General features: G+C 40.1%; 1 protein-coding gene across 7 annotated transcripts; it reads right to left on the bottom strand.

Annotated features, from left to right (window-relative positions):
• Positions 1 to 3256: 3256 nt before the first annotated feature.
• Positions 3257 to 21089, bottom strand: LOC123767925 (uncharacterized). 7 transcript variants are annotated; one of them, XM_069306614.1, is made up of 8 exons: positions 20962 to 21089; positions 20659 to 20718; positions 16410 to 16540; positions 14165 to 14370; positions 8616 to 8779; positions 6653 to 6780; positions 5083 to 5282; positions 3257 to 4383 (listed from the first exon to the last, which is right to left on the bottom strand). In XM_069306614.1, exons 1-8 carry the CDS (start codon positions 21072 to 21074, stop codon positions 4216 to 4218), a joined length of 1170 nt encoding a protein of 389 aa, XP_069162715.1. In that variant the 5' UTR covers positions 21075 to 21089; the 3' UTR covers positions 3257 to 4215. The 7 variants fall into 7 exon arrangements, with proteins under 7 accessions (XP_069162715.1, XP_045614012.2, XP_069162716.1 ...); XM_045758056.2 differs by having other exon boundaries at positions 20974 to 21089; XM_069306615.1 differs by having other exon boundaries at positions 16410 to 19215; positions 20231 to 20718; positions 20974 to 21056.

Raw genomic sequence — 21089 nt, 5'->3', positions numbered from 1 at the left:
ACTGAAGCGACCATACGAGTCGTAAATACTCATACTCTGCCCAAGTAAAACAGAAACAAGCAACACTTAGTGGGCCAGCCAGAGGCTTAGGGCCCGCGCAGGAATATCCCTGCAAGAAAAAAAAAACCTGTGTATTGAGTCAGCCTCCACCACATCACTGCCTAATGCATTCCACCTTTTAACTACTCTAACATTGAAAAAATTCTTTCTATCATCTCTGTGGCTCATTTGGGTACTCAGTCTCCACCTGTGTCCCCTTGTTCGCGTACCACCCGTGTGAACTGGTGTGCTGGTCAGCTGCAAAAGTAGAATATTATTGCGGAATAAAATAATAAAGCGGAGGAGAGAACACAATAAGAATGTCAGAGATATAAAACAATGAGACGGAAGATGGAGAAGATAAGTGTGAGGAGGAGACGGTGGAGGGTCAGGTGACAGTGTTGGGCTCATCACTGCACGCGCCGCCCTCTCTCATCCCACCATTATCTTCACCACACACCATCCTACCATTATCTCCACCACACACCATCCCACCATTATCTCCACCACACACCATCCCACCATTATCTCCACCACACACCATCCCACCATTATCTCCACCACACACCATCCCACCATTATCTCCACCACACACCATCCCACCATTATCTCCACCACACACCATCCCACCATTATCTCCACCACACACCATCCCACCATTATCTCCACCACACACCATCCTACCATTATCTTCACCACACACCATCCCACCATTATCTCCACCACACACCATCCCACCATTATCTCCACCACACACCATCCCACCATTATCTCCACCACACACCATCCTACCATTATCTCCACCACACACCATCCTACCATTATCTTCACCGTCATGCACTCCTACCATTATTACCACCACCATGCACTCCCGCCATTATCACCACCACCATTATCTCCACCACCATTATCACCACTACCATTATCTCCCCCACCATTATCACCACTACCATACACTGCCACCATTATCACCACCACCACCACCACACACTTCCCACCATTGTCGCCACCACACACACTTCCCACCATTGTCGCCACCACACACACTTCCCACCATTGTCACTACCATGCACTGTCATTTGCTATGCCTCCCTTGGTACACAGAAGTGCATTCCTTGCTGGAATTTAGACTGTGCTCGGGCAGAACAGCATATGGTCAGAAAACACCTGAATATTTTATTCCGTTTTGGAAGGCGAGTGCGATGGCCCACAGGGTCATACATACAGCTAAACGTACGAGTTGGAAATCCTATGTCTCTGACTCTTTAACAACATGAAGCTGCTTCCCTTAGGTAGTGCTCTGAGCACTGCTACTTTTTCCTGGTTGCCCTAGATGATCTTCCTTCCTCCCTTTACCCCTGGCAATTTCTCTGCCCTTTATTTTGACAATCTCACTCTCTGCTGTCACAGTAACAGCTTCTCTTTCCTCACACGCCAGCTCTAACTTCCAATCAATAACGTATCATTCTGGGCCACCAATCATGGCTTCAGGTTCTTTCCAAGACTCGTGCTGTGATTTTCTCTGAGGCATGTCCTTCTTCATCCCTATCCTGGGTTTGTACACTGTACTGAAATTTGCATTCTGTCTCTACAACATTGGCATAATCATTACTACCTTGTGCGGTCCCTGCAACATCCCCACTCTCACTGGTGCTGTGCTTTGACTGCTGCCACTCACGAGGGTCCTGTTCATTATCCCTTCTTTCCTTTTTCTGCAGGGTTGGTCTGTCTGCAAGTCTCGCTGTCTCAGTACACTATGTGCATGTGGCACATCACATGTGCCACATGCTTCCAAAGTCTGGCATCTTCTCGGCAGATCTTTATGCAATATAGTATACTTTTCACCAGCTGCTTTTTAGGTGTCAACATTTCATTCTTACCTGTGGTTGACTCTCACAGTGCCCTCATAGATTTTGAAACTTTTAACCCTTTGCATCCAGCAGTGGCTGAAATTCAATAATGGCTGTTTCTTATCTAGCAAATTTAGGAGTCAAATTTTTTTGGGTACCCAGTAACATTAGAATTATCTTGAATGAACTTGTGAATGCAACTGCTAAGGAGGCCCCTCATACTTATTCTATATAGACAGATTATTCCTTATTTATATCTCTATTCATTCATTCTGGAATCCATAACCAATGGCTAGGCCACTGGTCTGGTATTACATGTAATATGTAATCACGAGAACTCTTAAAGGAGACCAATCCCCCCTTGGACTTCCTCCTACCACTATAATAGATGATAGGAAATGGCTGTGGCTAGGTTGTGTATTAAATTAACATGTGCTTCTCATGGCCACGTAAAGGAACAACACCCTGCTCTAAATTGCATTGTTCCCTTACAGTTATGCATCTCCTTGTAGAATGTGAATCTGATATCTTTGATGTTGCGTGCCTCATTTCCTTTTGTTCTCATACTGGCATCCTGAGTGATATTTAGCACTTTTTGAATATCCCTCAACACAATACAGTACTACATAGACTTCCTGGTTTCATGCCTCTTTTTCATAATTATTAAATATTAATAATTATAATTATTTACCTGATGGCCACTGACACTAGTGGCCTCGATGAGGACACAAAGCCAGCAGCTTGTCGAAGGCTTGACGGCCCCTTCAACATATAAACTTTGCTATACCCTATCATAACTTTGTATGCTTCAGTCATATATATCCCCTCACTCTCCACCTTTCTATATAATATAAATGAAGCTTTCTGAATCTTTCTCAATAGTGGACGTTCTTAATCATGGGATTAACTTAGTCATCCTTCTCTGTATACCTTCAATGGAGTTTAAGACTATTCTATAGTGTGATGGGGTGGTCTGGTAATGGTGGTGTGTGGTATGGTGTAGTATTTTTTGTGTGTGGTGGTGTATTGTGGTTGAGGTAGTGTTATAGCATGTTGCCCGAAGCAGAACTGCATAGTCAAAATAAAGCCTAACAAAAGCAAGATAACGCTGAAAAACTGGGGCTAGTATACTGGAATCATTGAACGGTATTATCAATTGGAATCGATATCCATGGTTTTGGGCCTTAGGTCTACAATACGACTAAAGTACAGTATCATCACCAAAAGGTAGAGTACTGCTTATAGGTGTTGAAAAACACTTTGCATCAATGATGTAAAGAGGGAATAAGAAAGTGCCAAGGATACTCAGTATTGCCTTGAATGACACATGATGCAATTACAGTATAAAGGTCAATTAAAATCAGTAGACCAATTCTTTGATGAATTTTATTTACATAATACACATTCCCACACACAAAGGAACTTAACCAGTAAGTTCTTTCCCTGTAGTTGAGAGTAAATTATTCTAACCAAACACATCACCCAAAACTAAAGGAATCTCTCTCTGTATCTAAATAGTTTTTAAGAAATAAAATTGTATACGTTATCAAGAAATTAGAATAAAAGATAAACAAATATAATCAACACAGCAGAGGGCAAACCAATAAGGTGTAGTGTAGATAAATAAATAGAATTGGTAGATGATGCGGAAGAGAAAAGATGTTCAACATACAATTATGATATGAATGTTTTACAAGAATGCAAAATCTAGGCTTATAATACATGTATCAATGAATAATGTGGTTTGCTTACAGTTTATTGATCTTGGGGTCGATTTCAGGGCATATTTTCATACACTAGCTGCCTCTGTTAATGTATAGTTACCCAAGAGTTTTGTAGAGTGTTGCCGGTTACATCCTGGAGAAGGGTGGTCACTGACTACAGAGACCTCAATAAGCTTAACAGGTTTCCTGTCCCCAACAATAGGACACCAATACTGATCATTACAGAGTTTGATAAAAGACTCCTTAGCTCTTCAGAGCACTATGCACATATTTGATAAACAGAAATTATATGTACAATGCTGTACAGTTAGATTAGGTGTGGCTAAATTAGATCTGCACTTATTAGAGTACAAGGGAAGTTTGAATCTCGATTAAAACTGCAATACTGGGGGGGTATTAAATGGAACGTTAACAAAAACTGCAATATAGTACAAGTATAGGGAAAGGTGGAACCTCAATGGAGGCTGCAATAAAGGAAGTTGCAATATCTGCAGAGGCTGTAGTTTTTATCAATTTAGTACTGATATTTAAACCATTTAAATACATAAAATATGGAGAGGTTGAAATACTTAAACAGCCAACCAACCAACTTGCTAAAGCTATTACTCTCTAACAAATTTCTTCATAATGCTTTCTTTAATTCTGTACATCTGGTGTCCTTTCTCACTTGTTAAATTGGTTGCTCCTTTAAGCTTGTAGAATTCAATACTTGAAGCATTCCAGTTTAAAACACTAAAGTCACATCTGCAACCTCCAACACTCATACCACACTGGAATAAAAATAACCGAATGAGAAAATTATTATGTTTGAGAATACCTTAAATTCAATTGCTGTAATTTCATATCAAAATTAAGTTATTGTTACTGTTATCATCTTAAAGGAAAAACATTTAATTTTCAACACATATATACAGATAATAATAATAATAATAATAATAATAATAATAATAATAATAATAATAATAATAATAATAATAATAATAATTCTTTGTGTCAGGGGACATGCAGCCAGTGTAAATATACATGTTAGGCTTATAACAAGGTTCCCTTCCCCCTGGGATGAACTACTGACTTATGTTTCTCAGGAGGAGCCCCAACCTTGCCACTTTGCATCAGTTAAATGGGGAAGGGTACAAAGTGGACAGTCACTTGGACAGCCACATAAGACAAAGGCAAATTGTTTCTTGAGAAATTGTAAATGTAGTTATGAGTGTGGAGAAATGAATACATAAATGCGTATTCTGTCCTTGGGTTTGCAAGTTTGACGTAGATGTGAAATTAGATCAATACAGTATACTGTATACCATAATTCAGGCTAAAATATAATATACTGTACTGTATTTCAGTACACTGTATCAGAATAGCATATAGGATGATTTAAGAAATAGGGAAACAGTCTGGAGCAAAAGGGTGCACACACATTAGAAATGAACCAGAATGAAGCTAATAAAAATGCCATGTTTATATACCTGAACCACCTTTCTCCAGAGCGCTGAGCCAATGCCTCTGCCACGGTGCGAGGGGCTCACGTACAAGTCCTCCATGTAGACACCTCTTCCATCCAGAGAATACGTATAAAAGAACAATACATAACCCACTAGGATGTCATCATCCTCGGCCACAAATACCTTGTAAAATGGTATCTCTCCAAAACAATCCTCTTGTAGTTCTGCATGGAAACATGTGTACAAGTTAATTTATTAGTGCGTGTAGAATAAATTATATAAATGCAGTAAGAGGTAATAAAGCAGACCATAAAGATTCTCATGCATGTAAGTAAAGAGTGCACGTCACTACTTCCCATTGATGGTCCTTTTCTCTAGCAACACTCACTCTGTTGTGTCACTCATGCTTCAGCTCATGATGGCTCTCAGTCTTAAAGCAGTCCTGCTTCTGTGTGCCTGAACCTTCTCACAACTTTATACACTATTGACAACACATTAATCACCACATCAAATATGTGGTAAATGTTCCAAGTGCACCTTTCAAGTGCTATTAACACTTGAAAGTATTTGTAATATCTGTGGAAGGTTGCATCTATGGCAACCACCTAAAGGTTGTGTCTGTGGCTAACCCCCCCCCTCAAGGTTGCATCTGTGGCAACCCCCTCAATGTTGTCTGTGGCAACCTCCTCAAGATTGTGTTTGTGGCAACCTCTTAAGACTGTCTATGGCTACTCTCTCGCCCCTCAAGGTTGCATCTGTGGCAACCTCCTGAAAATTGTATTTAAAAAATGTATTTTTTAGTTAATATTTTTGGGGGTGTGGAACAGATTAATTAAATTTACATTATTTCTTATGGGAAAATTTGTTTCGGCTTTCAAACTGCCTCTGGGATTGGATTGAATTCATAAATAGAGATACCACTGTATACTAAATTATATATACTATAACAAATATACTAGATATATAACAAAAATTCCACACCATATAAAACAGGATTTACTAAAGCTACAGAAGCTCAACAATTCATTGGTTTGATAAAGTCTAGGATGTGAATATTCAACTGCCTTGAATATTCATTCTACCTAAATTTGTCAAAAGATGTCATAATTTTCAAAATAAGGTGTATGTAGTCATCAAAATAGGATGACTACATAAGCAGTCATCTTATTTTCCAGATGACTACCCAGTCACTTGGCTTATATGCCTCCACCTCAAGAATGCTTATTACCAGGTCTCTATATATTTAAACTTTAGACACATCCTAGTGTTTTATGTCAAGATCAATTCAAGTTACTACTTCAAGGCCATTCTTTTCAGGTTGAACCTAGCTTCCAGGACTTTCATCAGACTTACCAAAGCAGTGGTGCAGAATATAATTTCCTCATCACAGTGACAAGAACAAACATTTTGTTTATTAAATCTCAAAATCCTAAATCTTAAATCTCTGTTCCTGGTCAAAATTTCTCCAGCAATATATGTCCCAATAGGGGTTAAAATTAATTAGCACAACTGAATTAAAATAATGAAGTATCTGTTAAGAAATATTAATTGTGTGGAACACTATAAAAAAGATGAAAGTAATATAGTACAGTACTTTTGTCATCAATTTGTGGTCCTTCGGGCATCTTCTCATAGTCTGCTAAGTCTTGGATGAGTTTCCTAATGCCAACACAGTCCTTGGCTGTTGCTGCTCTAATCTTCACTCCCTCAATAGTTTTGGCTCTAAAAAGAATATAAAATATATAAATGAAAGATAATGTACTGTATAACCAAAAAGTGACAAGGTGTAAAAATTGGAGATAAACTCTGTTATAAAGATTGGTTGTTCTTCCATTCAACTGTATTCTGCTTCTAAACATTGTAACATGTGCACTCAGTTTCAGGAAAAGATAATGAAATATTTACAGTATTGCCACACATAGCATCCCATGCCTAAACCAAGATCTGTACATTACCTAAAGGTTCTATATATTATACATATATTTTTTTTGCCAGTAAAGTTACGACAACCTTACATCCTTTCAACTTTCTAGAAAATTGGTCTCCATTGCAAAATCTGAATAATTCACCTGACATGTGCCACTTGCACTTGGGGAGTCGAGTCATAGGTGTAGTAGGGAAGAGTGGGTACGGTTTGTTGTGGGTTTAAATTAGCCAACCTTAGGTATCTTAACAACAATTCACAGTGTGTGGGGATGTCAACCATACAGCCGATAGACCTTTCTCTCTACCCGATTCTTGAAGGATTTCATCTTCCAACTTGTACCTTGTGTCTGGCCTCCTGCCCCCTACAGTCTGCAGTCTGACAAGTTGAACGTTATATTGAGTAATGAGTAAGAAGACTGTTAAGAGTGAATATGGACAAGTCAAATTATGGTGGCAGAGAGAGAATGAAATTAATATGTTAAATTGTTCAAAGTCAGTTAATTTAAATACATCAGATGAGTAAGTACTAAAAGAGGAATTTGTGCATTCAAAATTGAGAGTATGGTGTCAGGAAAGGTAAATAGCTAGTGCAATGAAAGCCCTGATTAGCAGAACAAAAGAGAGAGAGAGAGAGAGAGGGATGCAGCCAGAGATCTACATGAAGAAGCGGTGATGCCAACGTTATGTATGGTTGCCAGACAATGGTCTGAATGAACATGAAAAATCAAGAATTAGAGCAGTAGAAATGGATAACATGAGAATTGTGTGTAATATTAGGGGAGTAAATAAAGAATGAAAATGTCATGGAGAAATGCAGAATGCAAAGGTCAATAAAGCACAAGATTGAGGGAGAGCATACCAAGATGGTTTTGGCATGTTGAACAAATGGGTGATGGTATACTGAAGTGTGTGTATCCAATTTGAGGGTAGGAGAGAAGGAAGACCAGGAAGAAGGTGGGCAGATTATTTGGTCTGAAGCAAGATGGAGCCCGTGTTCACACACACACACACACACGTGATAACCTATCTTGAGATGATTTCAGGGCTTAGCGTCCCCACGGCCCGGTCCTCGACTAGGCCTTCTTTTTGTTACACCCCCCCCCCAGGAAGCAGCCCGTAGCAGCTGTCTAACTCCCAGGTACCTATTTACTGCTAGGTAACAGGTGCATCAGGGTGAAAGAAACATTTTGCCCATCTGTCTCCGTCTTCACCAGGGATCGAACCCGGAACCTCAGGACTACGAATCCGAAGCACTGTCCACCCAGCTGTCAGGCGCTCAGGACATGAGATGACAAATATTATATCCTCCAAAAATTTCCATACCTCCCTGTGTACATAGAGTCTGATGCTTGCTATTCTGACAACACATTGAGTGCCTGTGTTGTAGGTATGGTGTGTGGAAGAGCCACTCACAAAATGTGATTGAAAGAGAAAAAGGGAAAAGAGAAGATTGAGACTAAAAATAACAAAAAGAAAGAGTTAGGGTGAATGTTAATCAGAGGTCTCTCAATGCTATTTATTAACTCACTTTATTCCTAACTTTGATATGAACTACATACAAACTCATAGGGTTTAAATCTAGATTTTACTGAAATTCACAAAGAAATGGTGTCAATAACACTAATTCTTACTTGTTGAGAAATGCCTCCATTGCATCTTTATTCATTCTAAACACGTCCCATCCTTCGGTTATGGAAAGGTTAACTGCACCTTGACCTTCGAAGAATGCTATGGCTTGAGTATTGCTTTTCAACATGGTTAAGTTCCACCGTGCGCATTTTACATCAAGAACAATCTGAAATGTTTGGTCTTCAATAACAATAACAGATGACTAATATAACAGTCAGATATGGGACTACTCGGACAGTACTTTATTTGCTGATGATGTAAAGATAATTAAACAAATCGAGAATGAAGATAGCAAACTATCTCAAGAGGACCTTAATAAAATATTTTACTGGAGTAAAAAATTGGGGAATTTTTTCACCAATTTAAAAAAAAAAATTGGGAATTTAAAGTACTTTTAAAGTAATTTAAAGGAAGAAAATGTAGAATAGAACCAGTGAAGAGCAGAGGTGCCATAGGCACAATCAGAGAACACTGTATAAACATCAGAGGTCCGCGGTTGTTCAACGTCCTCCCAGCAAGCATAAGAAATATTGCCGGTACAACCGTGGACATTTTCAAGAGGAAACTAGATTTATTCCTCCAAGGAGTGCCGGACCAACCGGGCTGTGGTGGGTATGTGGGCCTGCGGGCTGCTCCAAGCAACAGCCTGGTGGACCAAACTCTCACAAGTCAAGCCTGGCCTCGGGCCGGGCTTGGGGAGTAGAAGAACTCCCAGAACCCCATCAACCAGGTATCAACCAGGTATCAACCAGGTACTGTAACCTAAATACAAGGTACTATTCAGGTTTATGTGCGACCGAGTTGGCATCAACTACTGAAATGAAGTTCATTCATTCAGGCGTATAGATCGCTGCGGGACCTTGGATATGCTTTCAGTCAATGTTGACATTGAATAAACATAGCCATAATACTGACCTGCTCAAATGTTACCAAAATTTAACCTCCTCTTAGGTGTTAAAAGGTGGAGAATATTGTGAAAACTTGACAGAGTCCACCATCCGACTTCGCACTCCAGACATCCTTGTCGGAGTTGGGTATATGAATGAAATCTGAGTGTAAATACCTCTTCACAAATACTTTTATCTTACTTCCATCTTCCTCACAACCAGACTATTGAACTAATATATAATGTTTAACGATTATATTTTGCTGAATTTGTAGGTGCTGCTACTCCGTGCAACAGGGTCTTGTGCAACAAGCACTCATGCCCAATGCAGGAAATCACTTATAAGTGAGAGTGAGATCTGGTTCCGTGACAGGATCATCTCCATGATGTTAAAATGTCTTGATCTGATCTCATTAATTCTCCACTTGCAAGATTTAGTAGGTCTTTCCTCATGCTTCAATAGGCTCCTTGAGGGTAGTCTAGGCCCCTGGCATTTGGACTGAGCTGGTATATCAGTGATTCATGTTCAATACCTGGGGGACTGGGAGATTATATATCACTTTTGTATGAAACTTGAATCATTCAATTTAGTGTGTATTTAGTACTAACTATCCATGTAAAATGCTTCTACAGCTTAACCATAAAACAGCTAATATACCAGAACATATTTCAGTCTGAAGCAGTTGGTAGCACTAGCTCCTGTGATGTTAAGCTAGAGAGTTAGTGGTGGTACTAAGTTCCTATGTTATTAAGCTAGAGAATGGTAGCACTGTACTAGTTAGTGATGATGCTACCAAGTTCATCCCTTGGAGTGCACAATTCTCTCGGCTTTGGGTCACCACTGTGCACAATTCTTAAAATATTAAAAATACAAAATCTTCCAAATACTAGATACATATACTTCCATGTATATACAGAATTTCAAATAAATGAAATTCTGACATTGATATAAATTTCTGAAATTTGGCTGAAAAGTTAAACCTTACGTTCATGTTTTGGAACTGCTGGAAGCAGGGTCAAACACACTGACCAAGAGCCCCAAACAAGGGCCAGCCATGTCTAAGTCTGGGACAGAACCAACCAGAACATCTGCAAGTTCACCAGGAACCAAAATCTGGCAATCTGGGAAAGAACTAGGTCCCTGAACAGTTGACATGCAGACTGACGAGAAGTCCAAACCAGCCAGTCGAGGATGGAGGCCGACACAAACTATAAAGAGATGTAGCTGAGCCACAACAACCACGTGAACCTGAGGAAAAACATAGGGAACTAGATTCAAGCTTGAAGTGGAAAGCCTGACACCCCACAAGGAAACCCAGCCCATCCCAGACTCTGCTGACAAGACCAGGTGCACTGGAGCCAAAATAGTCTTGCAAGTCAGACAGGGAAGGGAACTGTTTCAATCCCAAAGATCAAATGCTGGAAATACATGTACCACTTTGGAATCGGAAACGACCTAGACTCACTGAAAGAACACAGTTTTGTTGACCAAGTCCAGCCATGTCACAACCTGATGCAGAAATGGGAAAGACTCCTAATCTTCAAACCCCTAACCCCACCACAGGTTAAGGGAGAAGAAGACCCAAAGGCCCCATGAATCGTGGGACCAGAAGCTGGCAAACAGGCCAGACATCCCTCACAGCAAAGGCAAAAGGGCAAATCGCAAATTGGCTAGAACTAATCACAAGCAGTGCCATCCTGCCATGATGCATTGTGGCTCTGACACAGAATTACAAGGGCTTGGAATCCGTTTCCACTGAGGACCTACCTCAATCAACAGCAGATGAGGCCCTCACCCCTATTAAACCGCCTCCGAAAACCCAGGACAGAACCTCAATGAAAAAGCAGCTGAAAGAAACTAAGAGATAACATATTCCGGGAAGAGAAGCAAAAAGGGTAGGCAGATAAAAAGGTTAAGTACCAAGACAAACCTAACAATACGGCCAATAAGGCCCAATGACACGTGAGGCTGGGCAAGAAACACATCACCATTTCCCACAAAGGACAGCAGAGCAAATTGGGAAAAGCTTCCAAGGCCAGCCCTGCAGGTCACAAGACCTCTGACCCAAGAATGAACCCAGTGAATCCCCACACACAGTTTTAAGGAAGCCCAAACACGCAACTGTCATTAGGTGTGTACGAGCCCCATAGACAACTGCAATAAGGGCTCCAGGAGCACAGGCAGTTACACATGGAGCTGCTACATGCCCACATCCTTGGAGAGGACCAGATAAAACAGGCAGACTCGAGAAGAGAATAACAAAAAAATAAAATAAAAAGATAATACCATATGTGCCTCTTGGCAATCAAGCATCCGAGGACAACACAACCCTCGCCAAGCCCCCAAGGAAGAGAGGGAAGTGTCAGCTATCCAAGATGAAACCAGAACCTCAGAACACAGCAAAACTGATGAAGCAGACCCAAACTCAAAAAGAGGTAGGGTCCGTCAATCGAAAAGACGTCTAAATCCTGAAGGAGATACCAAGAAAGATCCGCGTGAGCCACAGCCAGGAAAATGCAGAACATTAACCTCCAGTAAAACAGACAAATCTGAAAAGTTGAACAGCACATGGAAATTAACCCCAAGGGTAGCTGCTGAGTAAGCAAACACAAATATGGAATGAGGAGAAGAGAAATACCCCTCCTCTGGAGCAAAATACTCTCTACAGAAAAACTAAGGACCAAAAAGGGCTGGAAGGCACCCAGAGATCCTTCTCAGGCTCTTCCCCAGTCCTGGAAGCCCACCATAAAGGCTCCAGGGCAGAACCATAGTCCTCACCCAATGCTTGAAAAAGAAGGTATCCTCCCAAAAAAAGGCTCAAGGTAAAGAGGTGGTTGTAAAGGTGAAAACTCCACCAAAACTCTACGGAGCCAGAACCAGAAACAGAGAGAACCATACCTGCCGGAGAAGAGAGAGGAAGCACAGATTGAGTCCAAGTGGAGGTCACAATCGCCTCCAATTCAGGGGCCATAAGCACACTAGAGGCCAACTTGTGGGCACCCAAACAAGCACAAAGGTGTAAAAGACTACTGGAAATTGGCTCCTGCCTGGTAAGCTTCTGTTCTTAAAGCTGGTTCAGTTAGAACAGAGGCCCAGTGAGAGCATATGCCACAGAACTCGGGGCCATAGGCGTCACCGACCCAACAGGCAGCATGGCGGAGGCAGAGAGAATGACTGTCATTCTATAGCAGTGACAACAATTCATGATGAACCACACCCAAAACCCACTGGGGTCTTGAGCATGGTTCCCCCACCACTTAATTACAAGACCTGAAGGTAACTAGCCAAGCAGGATCCCCAGGCACTGGAGACTCGCCGAAAGAACAGACATTGAAAGTAGCTGAAAGATACAATACTAGGCTATGGAGGGGTTCGCAGCATGCTGTTTAATCAAGTACCTGTATGCGTACTCCAGTGCACTCCAAGCACAAACAAAAAGGATGCCCCCAGCCAAGGGCACAGAGGAGTCAACACTTCTCTGAACAGTCAAACTCTTGAACATACCAGAGAAGCAACTCTGTCAGTGCATGAGGCAGTGCTAATGAGCACCCAAGAAAGAAACCCCTGAGCTCATGCCACTCAAAGTGCAAAATAAGCAAAGTCCACACAACAAAGTTGGATATAAAAAATGTACATGAAGCAAACACTCAAAGAAAAGAACAATACACAAGCAAATTGGCCCCTGCAGGACAAATTCCAAAGGATGACCAGCACTTGGCCTAAGAAGCTGTGAAATATGATGACCTGAGTTGCTGATACAACCACATCAACAACAGAACTGATCCACGGGTGTTAGCTGTGTACATGGCCCAGGCCACCTGGAGGTGGTTATCATCATTAATGGGTTCAAGCTAGTTTTGAGTCAACCAATTGTTTCATTTGAATCATTTGCAGAGTTGTTTGGTTGTTTCGATACTTCATTTTATTTGAACTTTGTAGTTGTCTGTAAAGGTTCACTGATTTTCTGGATGCATTTCCCAGTGGGGTGGTGGACTGTCACTTGCTCTCTGTACCTCAGTGAGAGGATGCCAGGTTCTGGTAGGTCAAATACGAACTCTTGTGGCTGATGTGACCTAGTAATTAGCAGCCATCACAGTGAGATACCTTCAGGAAGCCACCAAGGGCTTCCCCAGAGAAATACCAAAAACGGCCTTCAGCTTATTATTGTGAATAAATATTATTGGGCACAATGGTGCCACGTACTCCAAAATTCTTCTAATTAATGATTATGTATAATAACAAGGTTAATCATTTTCTTAGGTAATATAGCCAAAGAAATATCAAGCCTTGGTAATGTTAAGGCTTTATAAGTCAAATTTAATTTCTTCAAATTTCTATAATGAAAAACATATTACTGAATGATTAAGCAGTATTCACCCTGGGTGAAGCAAAATATATTAATGTATGACATAAGCCATGATCTAAGGGAGATAAATGAGAGTTGTGCCATAGGTTTGTGATGGTACTGAGCTTGGTAGGCAGTAAGAATGGTCATGTCAGATGGACCCACTCTTTCTTCCTCTCAGGTATCTCCTAACCCCCATGAAAACCTACACATTGTCAATGCTTATAACAACAGAAACTAATATTCTTGAAATTCAATCAATTTTACATATGGTATTAGTAATTTTACAAATACTATACAGTGCAATAATTAAGAGAACCTCAATAAATTTTTGACATAGTCTGAAGCCAATGCCTTTGTATCTATGAGAGGAAGTGACATAAAGGTCGTCCATGAACACGCTGCGTCCTTCCCAGGTTGAGTAGGTATAGTAGTAGAGAGCATACCCTACTAAAAGACCATTGTTATCTTCTGCAACAAGTGCTTCAAAAGCAGGGAAGCTTCCCCATCCATCTTCCTCCAATTCTGAAAATAATAATAAATCTAATAATAACAGAACAATAAGAACAGTCGGTTTTAAATTCCATTACCATGTAATCTAATGTAAACAAAAAATTATATAACAGTAATGAGTATGATACAGGGCTAACATAATATCAGTTGTTCAAAAAACATCTTAACAATGGAGGACCTACAGTATTCATTTTCCTTATGTATGAGTTTGTTTACTGCAGTTTGCTTGCAGGCAAGTCTTTTGCATGATCAGAGTATAAATGTCTGGTAGATACTGTACATTCATGATAATAAACAAAATGCTTCTACTGTAACTAAATCTTTGAGGTTAGTTAAAATATATTAAAGTACTGTAGATAAGTTTCTACTGTGTAAAAAAAAGAGATAGGATTTTATGTTAAACTGAACAGAATTAACAGTATAATGGAATGTATGTATAGTTTTAAGAATTATTATAAGAGAAGAGTATTGCAAAGTGCACTCTCGATTTTCCAAAAGTGACATGGATGTATCCAATTAAAAAAATATGGCAGTTCCATTCATCCAACAGTCAATCAGAAGCTATTATCTGTTCATTATTTTCAGCAAAGGTTTTCACATGTAAACCCTCAACAGTGCTATTATATTTAAGGCCTAACCAGGCTAGTTCACCCCCTTACTGTTTATATGCTAAAGCAAAGGATTAAGAAATTACTTAAAAAAGGAAAAATTCAAAGTGAGATAATTTTTAGCAAATCAGTAGTGGAAAATATATAAAGCATATATAATATGTATAAAAGGCAGTATTTAGACAAGCCTTGCTAGCTATAATAATATGCAAGAATAATCACAAAAACATGTGATTCGGTTATGCATAACTATCCACTAGGAAAATGAAACAAAAATTACAAATGTTTTTGTGTTTCACTACATTATCAAGGAATAATAATAATACTGTATACAGTATCTAAGTAAAAGCTGACTAACACATTACAAGGAAATAAGGACAACACTTAAGACTATAGACATAGAAAAGAAGCCATCACGTATGAAAGCATTATAAAAGTCAAATACTTTACAGGTATACACAAGGTGGTGTAACAGAGGTAGTGTGACACATGCAGCATTAAGACGTGTGACATTTAAACTATAAGAGAGAACCAGACCACACACTAGAAAGTGAAGGGACGATGACATTTCGGTCCATCCTGGACCATTCTGAAGTAGATTGAGAATGGCCCAGGACGGACCGAAACGTCGTCGTCCCTTTACTTTCTAGTGTGTGGTCTGGTCAACGTACTTCAGCCACGTTATTGTAACTCATCGCCTGCATATAAGAGAATGTCTGTCTAAAATTGGAGGCCACATGGTTGAGGCTAACCTTACCCAAATTGACAGAGGGAATGGTCTGGTGTACCGGATGAACATAGGCTGGTCGTGATCACCAAAATTCAAAAGGGAGCAGCATGCCAGCACCACATTCAGACCCCCACGAGGTGCCTGTGTGGCACCTCACAATCCACAAAGTTTCTACAGGCCATGACAGCTAAACCATGTTAGGTAGAGACTTTTTTATATGAATATTTTTGTGCTTCCTGAATGCTAATTTACAATATCAAGAGAAACAAAAATTTTCAGAACAATTTTTCTTGCACATGACAGGCAATGCATCAATATAACATGTGTAGTTAGAGGGTTAAAGAGGTATGTTACATGCAGCATTAACAATGTGACACATACAACATTAACAGTGTGATAAGTGCAGCATTAATGATGTGACACGTGCAGGACTAACATCGACAAGTGCAGTATTTGAAAAGGTATGAAACATGTAATACTAAAGAGGTGGCTGGAAAGTGGTGGGAGTATTATGATATTAACTTTGGTGTTTATTTGAAAAAGTGGAGGAAATGAATTTTTTATTGGAATTTGAGTTGCACGAGTTTCCTTGAGCACGTCTCATACAGATAAGCGGCTGACTCTTTACTGCCTTAAAATACAAATTAAATGAAACACAAACAAATCAGCATATGAGTAAACTATATGCTTTAATAAAAATGTATTAAATTTACCTGAGGTAGTAATAATAGAACAAAGTGGGAATTTCTGATATTCAGCCGATTCTTGCATCAACTTCTTCATCAGCTTGCAATCAAATTGTCTTGCTTTTCTTATAATGACTTCAGCCATAGCTTTAATATTTCTGATGGAAAACAATACATCCTACTATGTATTAAACATCTGTATGTCTACAATTGACTACAGTATAGCCAAACACCAGCTAAATGACGCAATTGATAATCTTTTCAGTTCAGCTATTATTATTTCCATACATGTATTTGGACAAGTATCCCACAATTTTCAGATGAAATTTCAAGAAAAATTCAACAGTTCCATTTACTTGGAACGGTGAGGACACCACCATACAACCGGGGAGGGGGGGGTTCACGGTAGTACAGTCGGGTTCATTCTCGACTCACAATCGAGAACTGTACAGTATTTCGGGTTCATACCCCAGGCAGGAAAGAAATGATTGGCTATGTTTCCTATCACCTCAAGGAACTATTCACCTAGCAGTAAATGGGTACCCAGGAGTTAGACAGCATGTTGTGGGGTTGCATCCTGAGGAAGGTCAGTAACTCGACCTTAGGGGGACCTTGATACAAGCCTAACATGTACTCTATGTATAAAATGCCTGCCTGTCCCCCCAACATAATGAATTATGATTTATTATTATGTAAATAGTGGAAAAATAAATGATGGTATTTAATAAATATGACAATTTTCTGATGATTCAAATGGTGTTTTAATTCACACTATAATTGCACTATGGGTTAATCACCATGTGTAGCATGCACCTTGCACATGCTAAAGCTGCCAGGGTGTGTGCCAGTCATGAACAAGGCTGTGTGCTTTATCTCACCGCACTCCCTTGGGTGCCAGTGACACTATCCCTCCCTTCCACATATTTAAATTCAAAAGCCAAATATGTTAGGGAGTGAACCACACCACCTCTTTCTCCTACTACAAACATTGATAATACTGTAAATAATGGGATGAGCTGAACCACAGCTTGATATGACAACTTTACATCTGAATATCTTCCAATATTGTAATACAGAATGTTTACATAATATAAAAATAATAATAATAATAATGTATATTTAGGGAAAATACTGTATGTACAAACAAAATGAGTTACAAGAAAAATGTTGGATTTCTAGATAGAGCAAGTATACACTATGCTTAAAGCCACCAATACGCACAGCATTTCAGGCAAGATATGGACAAATAAACTTAAAAACAGACTTAAAACTAGTCGAGATCAAAAAGCTAAAATTGAACTGAAGTAGGAAAAAAAAAGTGTGACAATATTTACATGTTAAATGAAACAGCAGAAACTGCAACAGAACAGCAAATAGTAATTTAAACTAAATAAAAAGAAGGAATAAAACTGTTTAAGTTTTTACAATTCAAATATCAGCAGTGTTACAAGTTCAGTCATTCATCTTTGATGTTCAATAATAGCAAAACATAGATTGACCTTTAGAGGGTAAGATATGTTACACTGAATTGATTAGGTGTGTATATATGTGTGTGTATATACACATTAGGGTCAGTTGGTAAGTAGAGTTGGTTTTGTTCTCGATACACAATTGGGGATGCTGAGTTCAGTTACTGGGTGGGACAAAAATGGTTGCTCACATTTCCTTTCACCTAATGTCTCTGTTCACCTAGTAGTAAATAGTACCCAGGAGTTTGGCAACCGTTAGGCATCTTAACGTTTAAGGAGTTAGGCGTTAGGCATAATTTTTAAACTCCAATGCTGATAATATGGTACAGTATATATTCTTCAGACTGAATAATTTCAACAAGACAAAAAGAACAGGTTAAAGCTAAACATATGTTCCCGTGGTGTAGTGGTTAAGACGCTCGCCTGGCGTTTCGTGAATGCTTTGTCCTGGATTGGTATCCTGGCCGGAGAGGATTTACTCGGCGCAAATCCTTAACTGTAGCCTCTGTTTAACTCAACAGTAAAATGGGTACTGGTTGTTAAACGATTTTTCGCAGGGTCATATTCTAGGTAACATAGGATTAAGGACTTACCGAAATGCTAAGCATACTAGTAGCTGCACAAGAATGTAAGAACTCTTGTATATATCAATAAATAAATAAACAATACATGTGACAAATCAGTGCTCTCCAAGGTCACAAGTACCTAATTTCCACAAGCTATAAAGTATGGAAATTAATTATCATTACCATTTTCATATGGTGTAATATCATAACATTTGGTATTTTCCAATAACCACGTTTTCCACTTATCATTAACCTGTACCTCTAAAGACACTTCCTGAAAAATTTCTGACTTGCCTACTTCAACAAAATGCATTTTTTTAAACATGCTTATGCTTGGGGTATTGCTTAACCCTATCTTAACTTGATATCTTGTGATTCCGAGAGCCTCGACTCCATAACGGAACATGAGCAGCATTGCCTCCCAGCCACGTTTTTGTTTGCGAAACCCAGATTCAGCTATCATGATCTCTCCTTCAGCAAGAGATCTGTCCCCAGGATCAACCAAGAAAAGGTTTGTGTCCCCAATCATGGCTTCAACTTCAGAATTTGTCTCCAGCATTAGTCCTTTGTCAAGTATTATAAAGGTGCATTTGTCATCGTCTATAAACCAAGACTGCTGCATCTGGTACTCCTCTTCCAAGGTAAGAGGTTCCGAGGCAGTGAGCTCCTGGAGCTGCGGTGAGAGCATCCACTGGTGGTACTTTTCCACGTGCAATTTCTTGTATGGCACAAGAATCACTTTGTCACCAACAAGTCTCAATGTGCTGTTGCTCCTCATGACTGCCACTCACACACTAGCTGAAAGAAATGTAAATCATGAATATTTCCACTTCAGATGACATTCTCAGGAGTATAATCCAGCAGGTACTAGGCTGACACTGGACTATACAGTAAATGAATACTGGATTTAAACATTTAAAGATACAGTATCCCAATTAAAGCTCAGAAATAGGCTTTATAATAAAAATTAAATGTGGTGGATTGTGGTTGTGAAAACTTACCTATCAGTGACAACCGGAGTGTGAGCTCTAGCCCTTTAAGTCACACTACCTAGTCATTTATACTTGCTGCACTAATTACCTCTCTAATTACATTAATATTTTCATCATATTTTTTTCTTAAAATTGTGGATGGAATTAGCTTCAACAACCCTTTCTTCCATGCATTCCACTTGCCGACCACCCTTAAAGGGAACAATAATTTCCTTACGTTTCTACAACTCAATTGCATGTTGTGCTAGTAATTACTTAAATGTGTTGCAGGTGTGGTGTTGTGGTAGTTGCAGGTGTGGTGTTGTGGTAGTTGCAGGTGTGGTGTTGTGGTAGTTGCAGGTGTGGTGTGGTGGTTATCTTGAGGTTATCTTGAGATGATTTCGGGGCTTTAGTATCACCGCGGCCCGGTCCTCGACCAGGCCTCCACCCCCAGCAAGCAGCCCGTGACAGCTGACTAACACCCAAGGACCTAGTTTACTGCTAGGTAACAGGGGCATAGGGTGAAAGAAACTCTGCCCATTGTTTCTCGCCGGCGCCCGGGATCGAACCTGGGACCACAGGATCACAAGTCCAGCGTGCTGTCCGCTCGTCCAACTGGCTCCCTCTTGCCGGCTCGACCGGCAACTACCACTGGTGTGTGGTGGTAGTAGCAGGTGTAGTGTTGTGGTACTGTTGCAGCTGTGGTTTCATACGACATGTGTAAAGGAAGAAATTCATAAGTTTAGATTTAGTTGACATGCTAATTAAATAAATAAGATTTAGTTGACTAGGCCATGCACTACTCACACACATACAATGTTACTAAAGCATGAAGTACTCACAATGTTGCAAGTGTTGCTGGTCTGGTGTCCAACGATTACGAGTCCACACCGTGTTAATGTTAGTTGATGTGTTAATGTTGTTGGTGAGTTACGAGGAGGTGGAGGGGTGCCTGGAGGAGGAGGTGACAGTGCCTGGAGGAGTAGGTGGAGGGGTGCCTGGAGGAGTAGTTGGAGGGGTGCCTGGAGGAGGAGGTGACAGTGCCTGGAGGAGTAGGTGGAGGGGTGCCTGGAGGAGGAGGTGACAGTGCCCGGTAGTGAGGAGGTGGAGGGGTGCCTGGAGGAGGAGGTGCCGGTGCCTGGAGGAGTAGGTGGAGTGGTGCCTGGAGGAGGTGGTGCCGATGCCTGGAGGAGTAGGTGGAGTGGTGCCTGGAGGAGGTGGTGCCGGTGCCTGGAGGAGGAGGTGGTGAAGGGGCTGCTGCTTACCTCACCTTACTCTGGCCTGGAGGATCTCGGTGCTGGTCACTTGCTGCACATCACGGTGACGGATCCTACACATAACATAACATGTTTATTCAGGTGAAGGTACACATATATTGAAAAGGAGTAACAAACATAATGTTGGATTTATATATAGAAAATGTATATAGAAATTCCTATAGATTTATAAAAAAAAAATTATAAAACATTATGAATCATAAAACCATAATATAATGAATATTATGAATATTAAAAACATATGAACATTAAAACCACAATATAATGCTATTAACAGTTAAAATCTTCTACTTAACAGGCATATATACTTATCAAGTTGAGTGATGTGATGGATATAATCCGGACGTGATAAGAACGGCGCCGCCAATGTCAACACAACACTGGAGGCTCTACAGGCCACAAACGTCATCGAGCGCACAAAACA

This window comes from Procambarus clarkii, chromosome 58, assembly GCF_040958095.1.
Source record: "Procambarus clarkii isolate CNS0578487 chromosome 58, FALCON_Pclarkii_2.0, whole genome shotgun sequence".
NCBI lineage: Eukaryota > Metazoa > Arthropoda > Malacostraca > Decapoda > Cambaridae > Procambarus > Procambarus clarkii.
The sequence above is the reverse complement of the archived record's forward strand: the minus strand, read 5'-3'. Positions and strand labels throughout refer to the sequence as shown.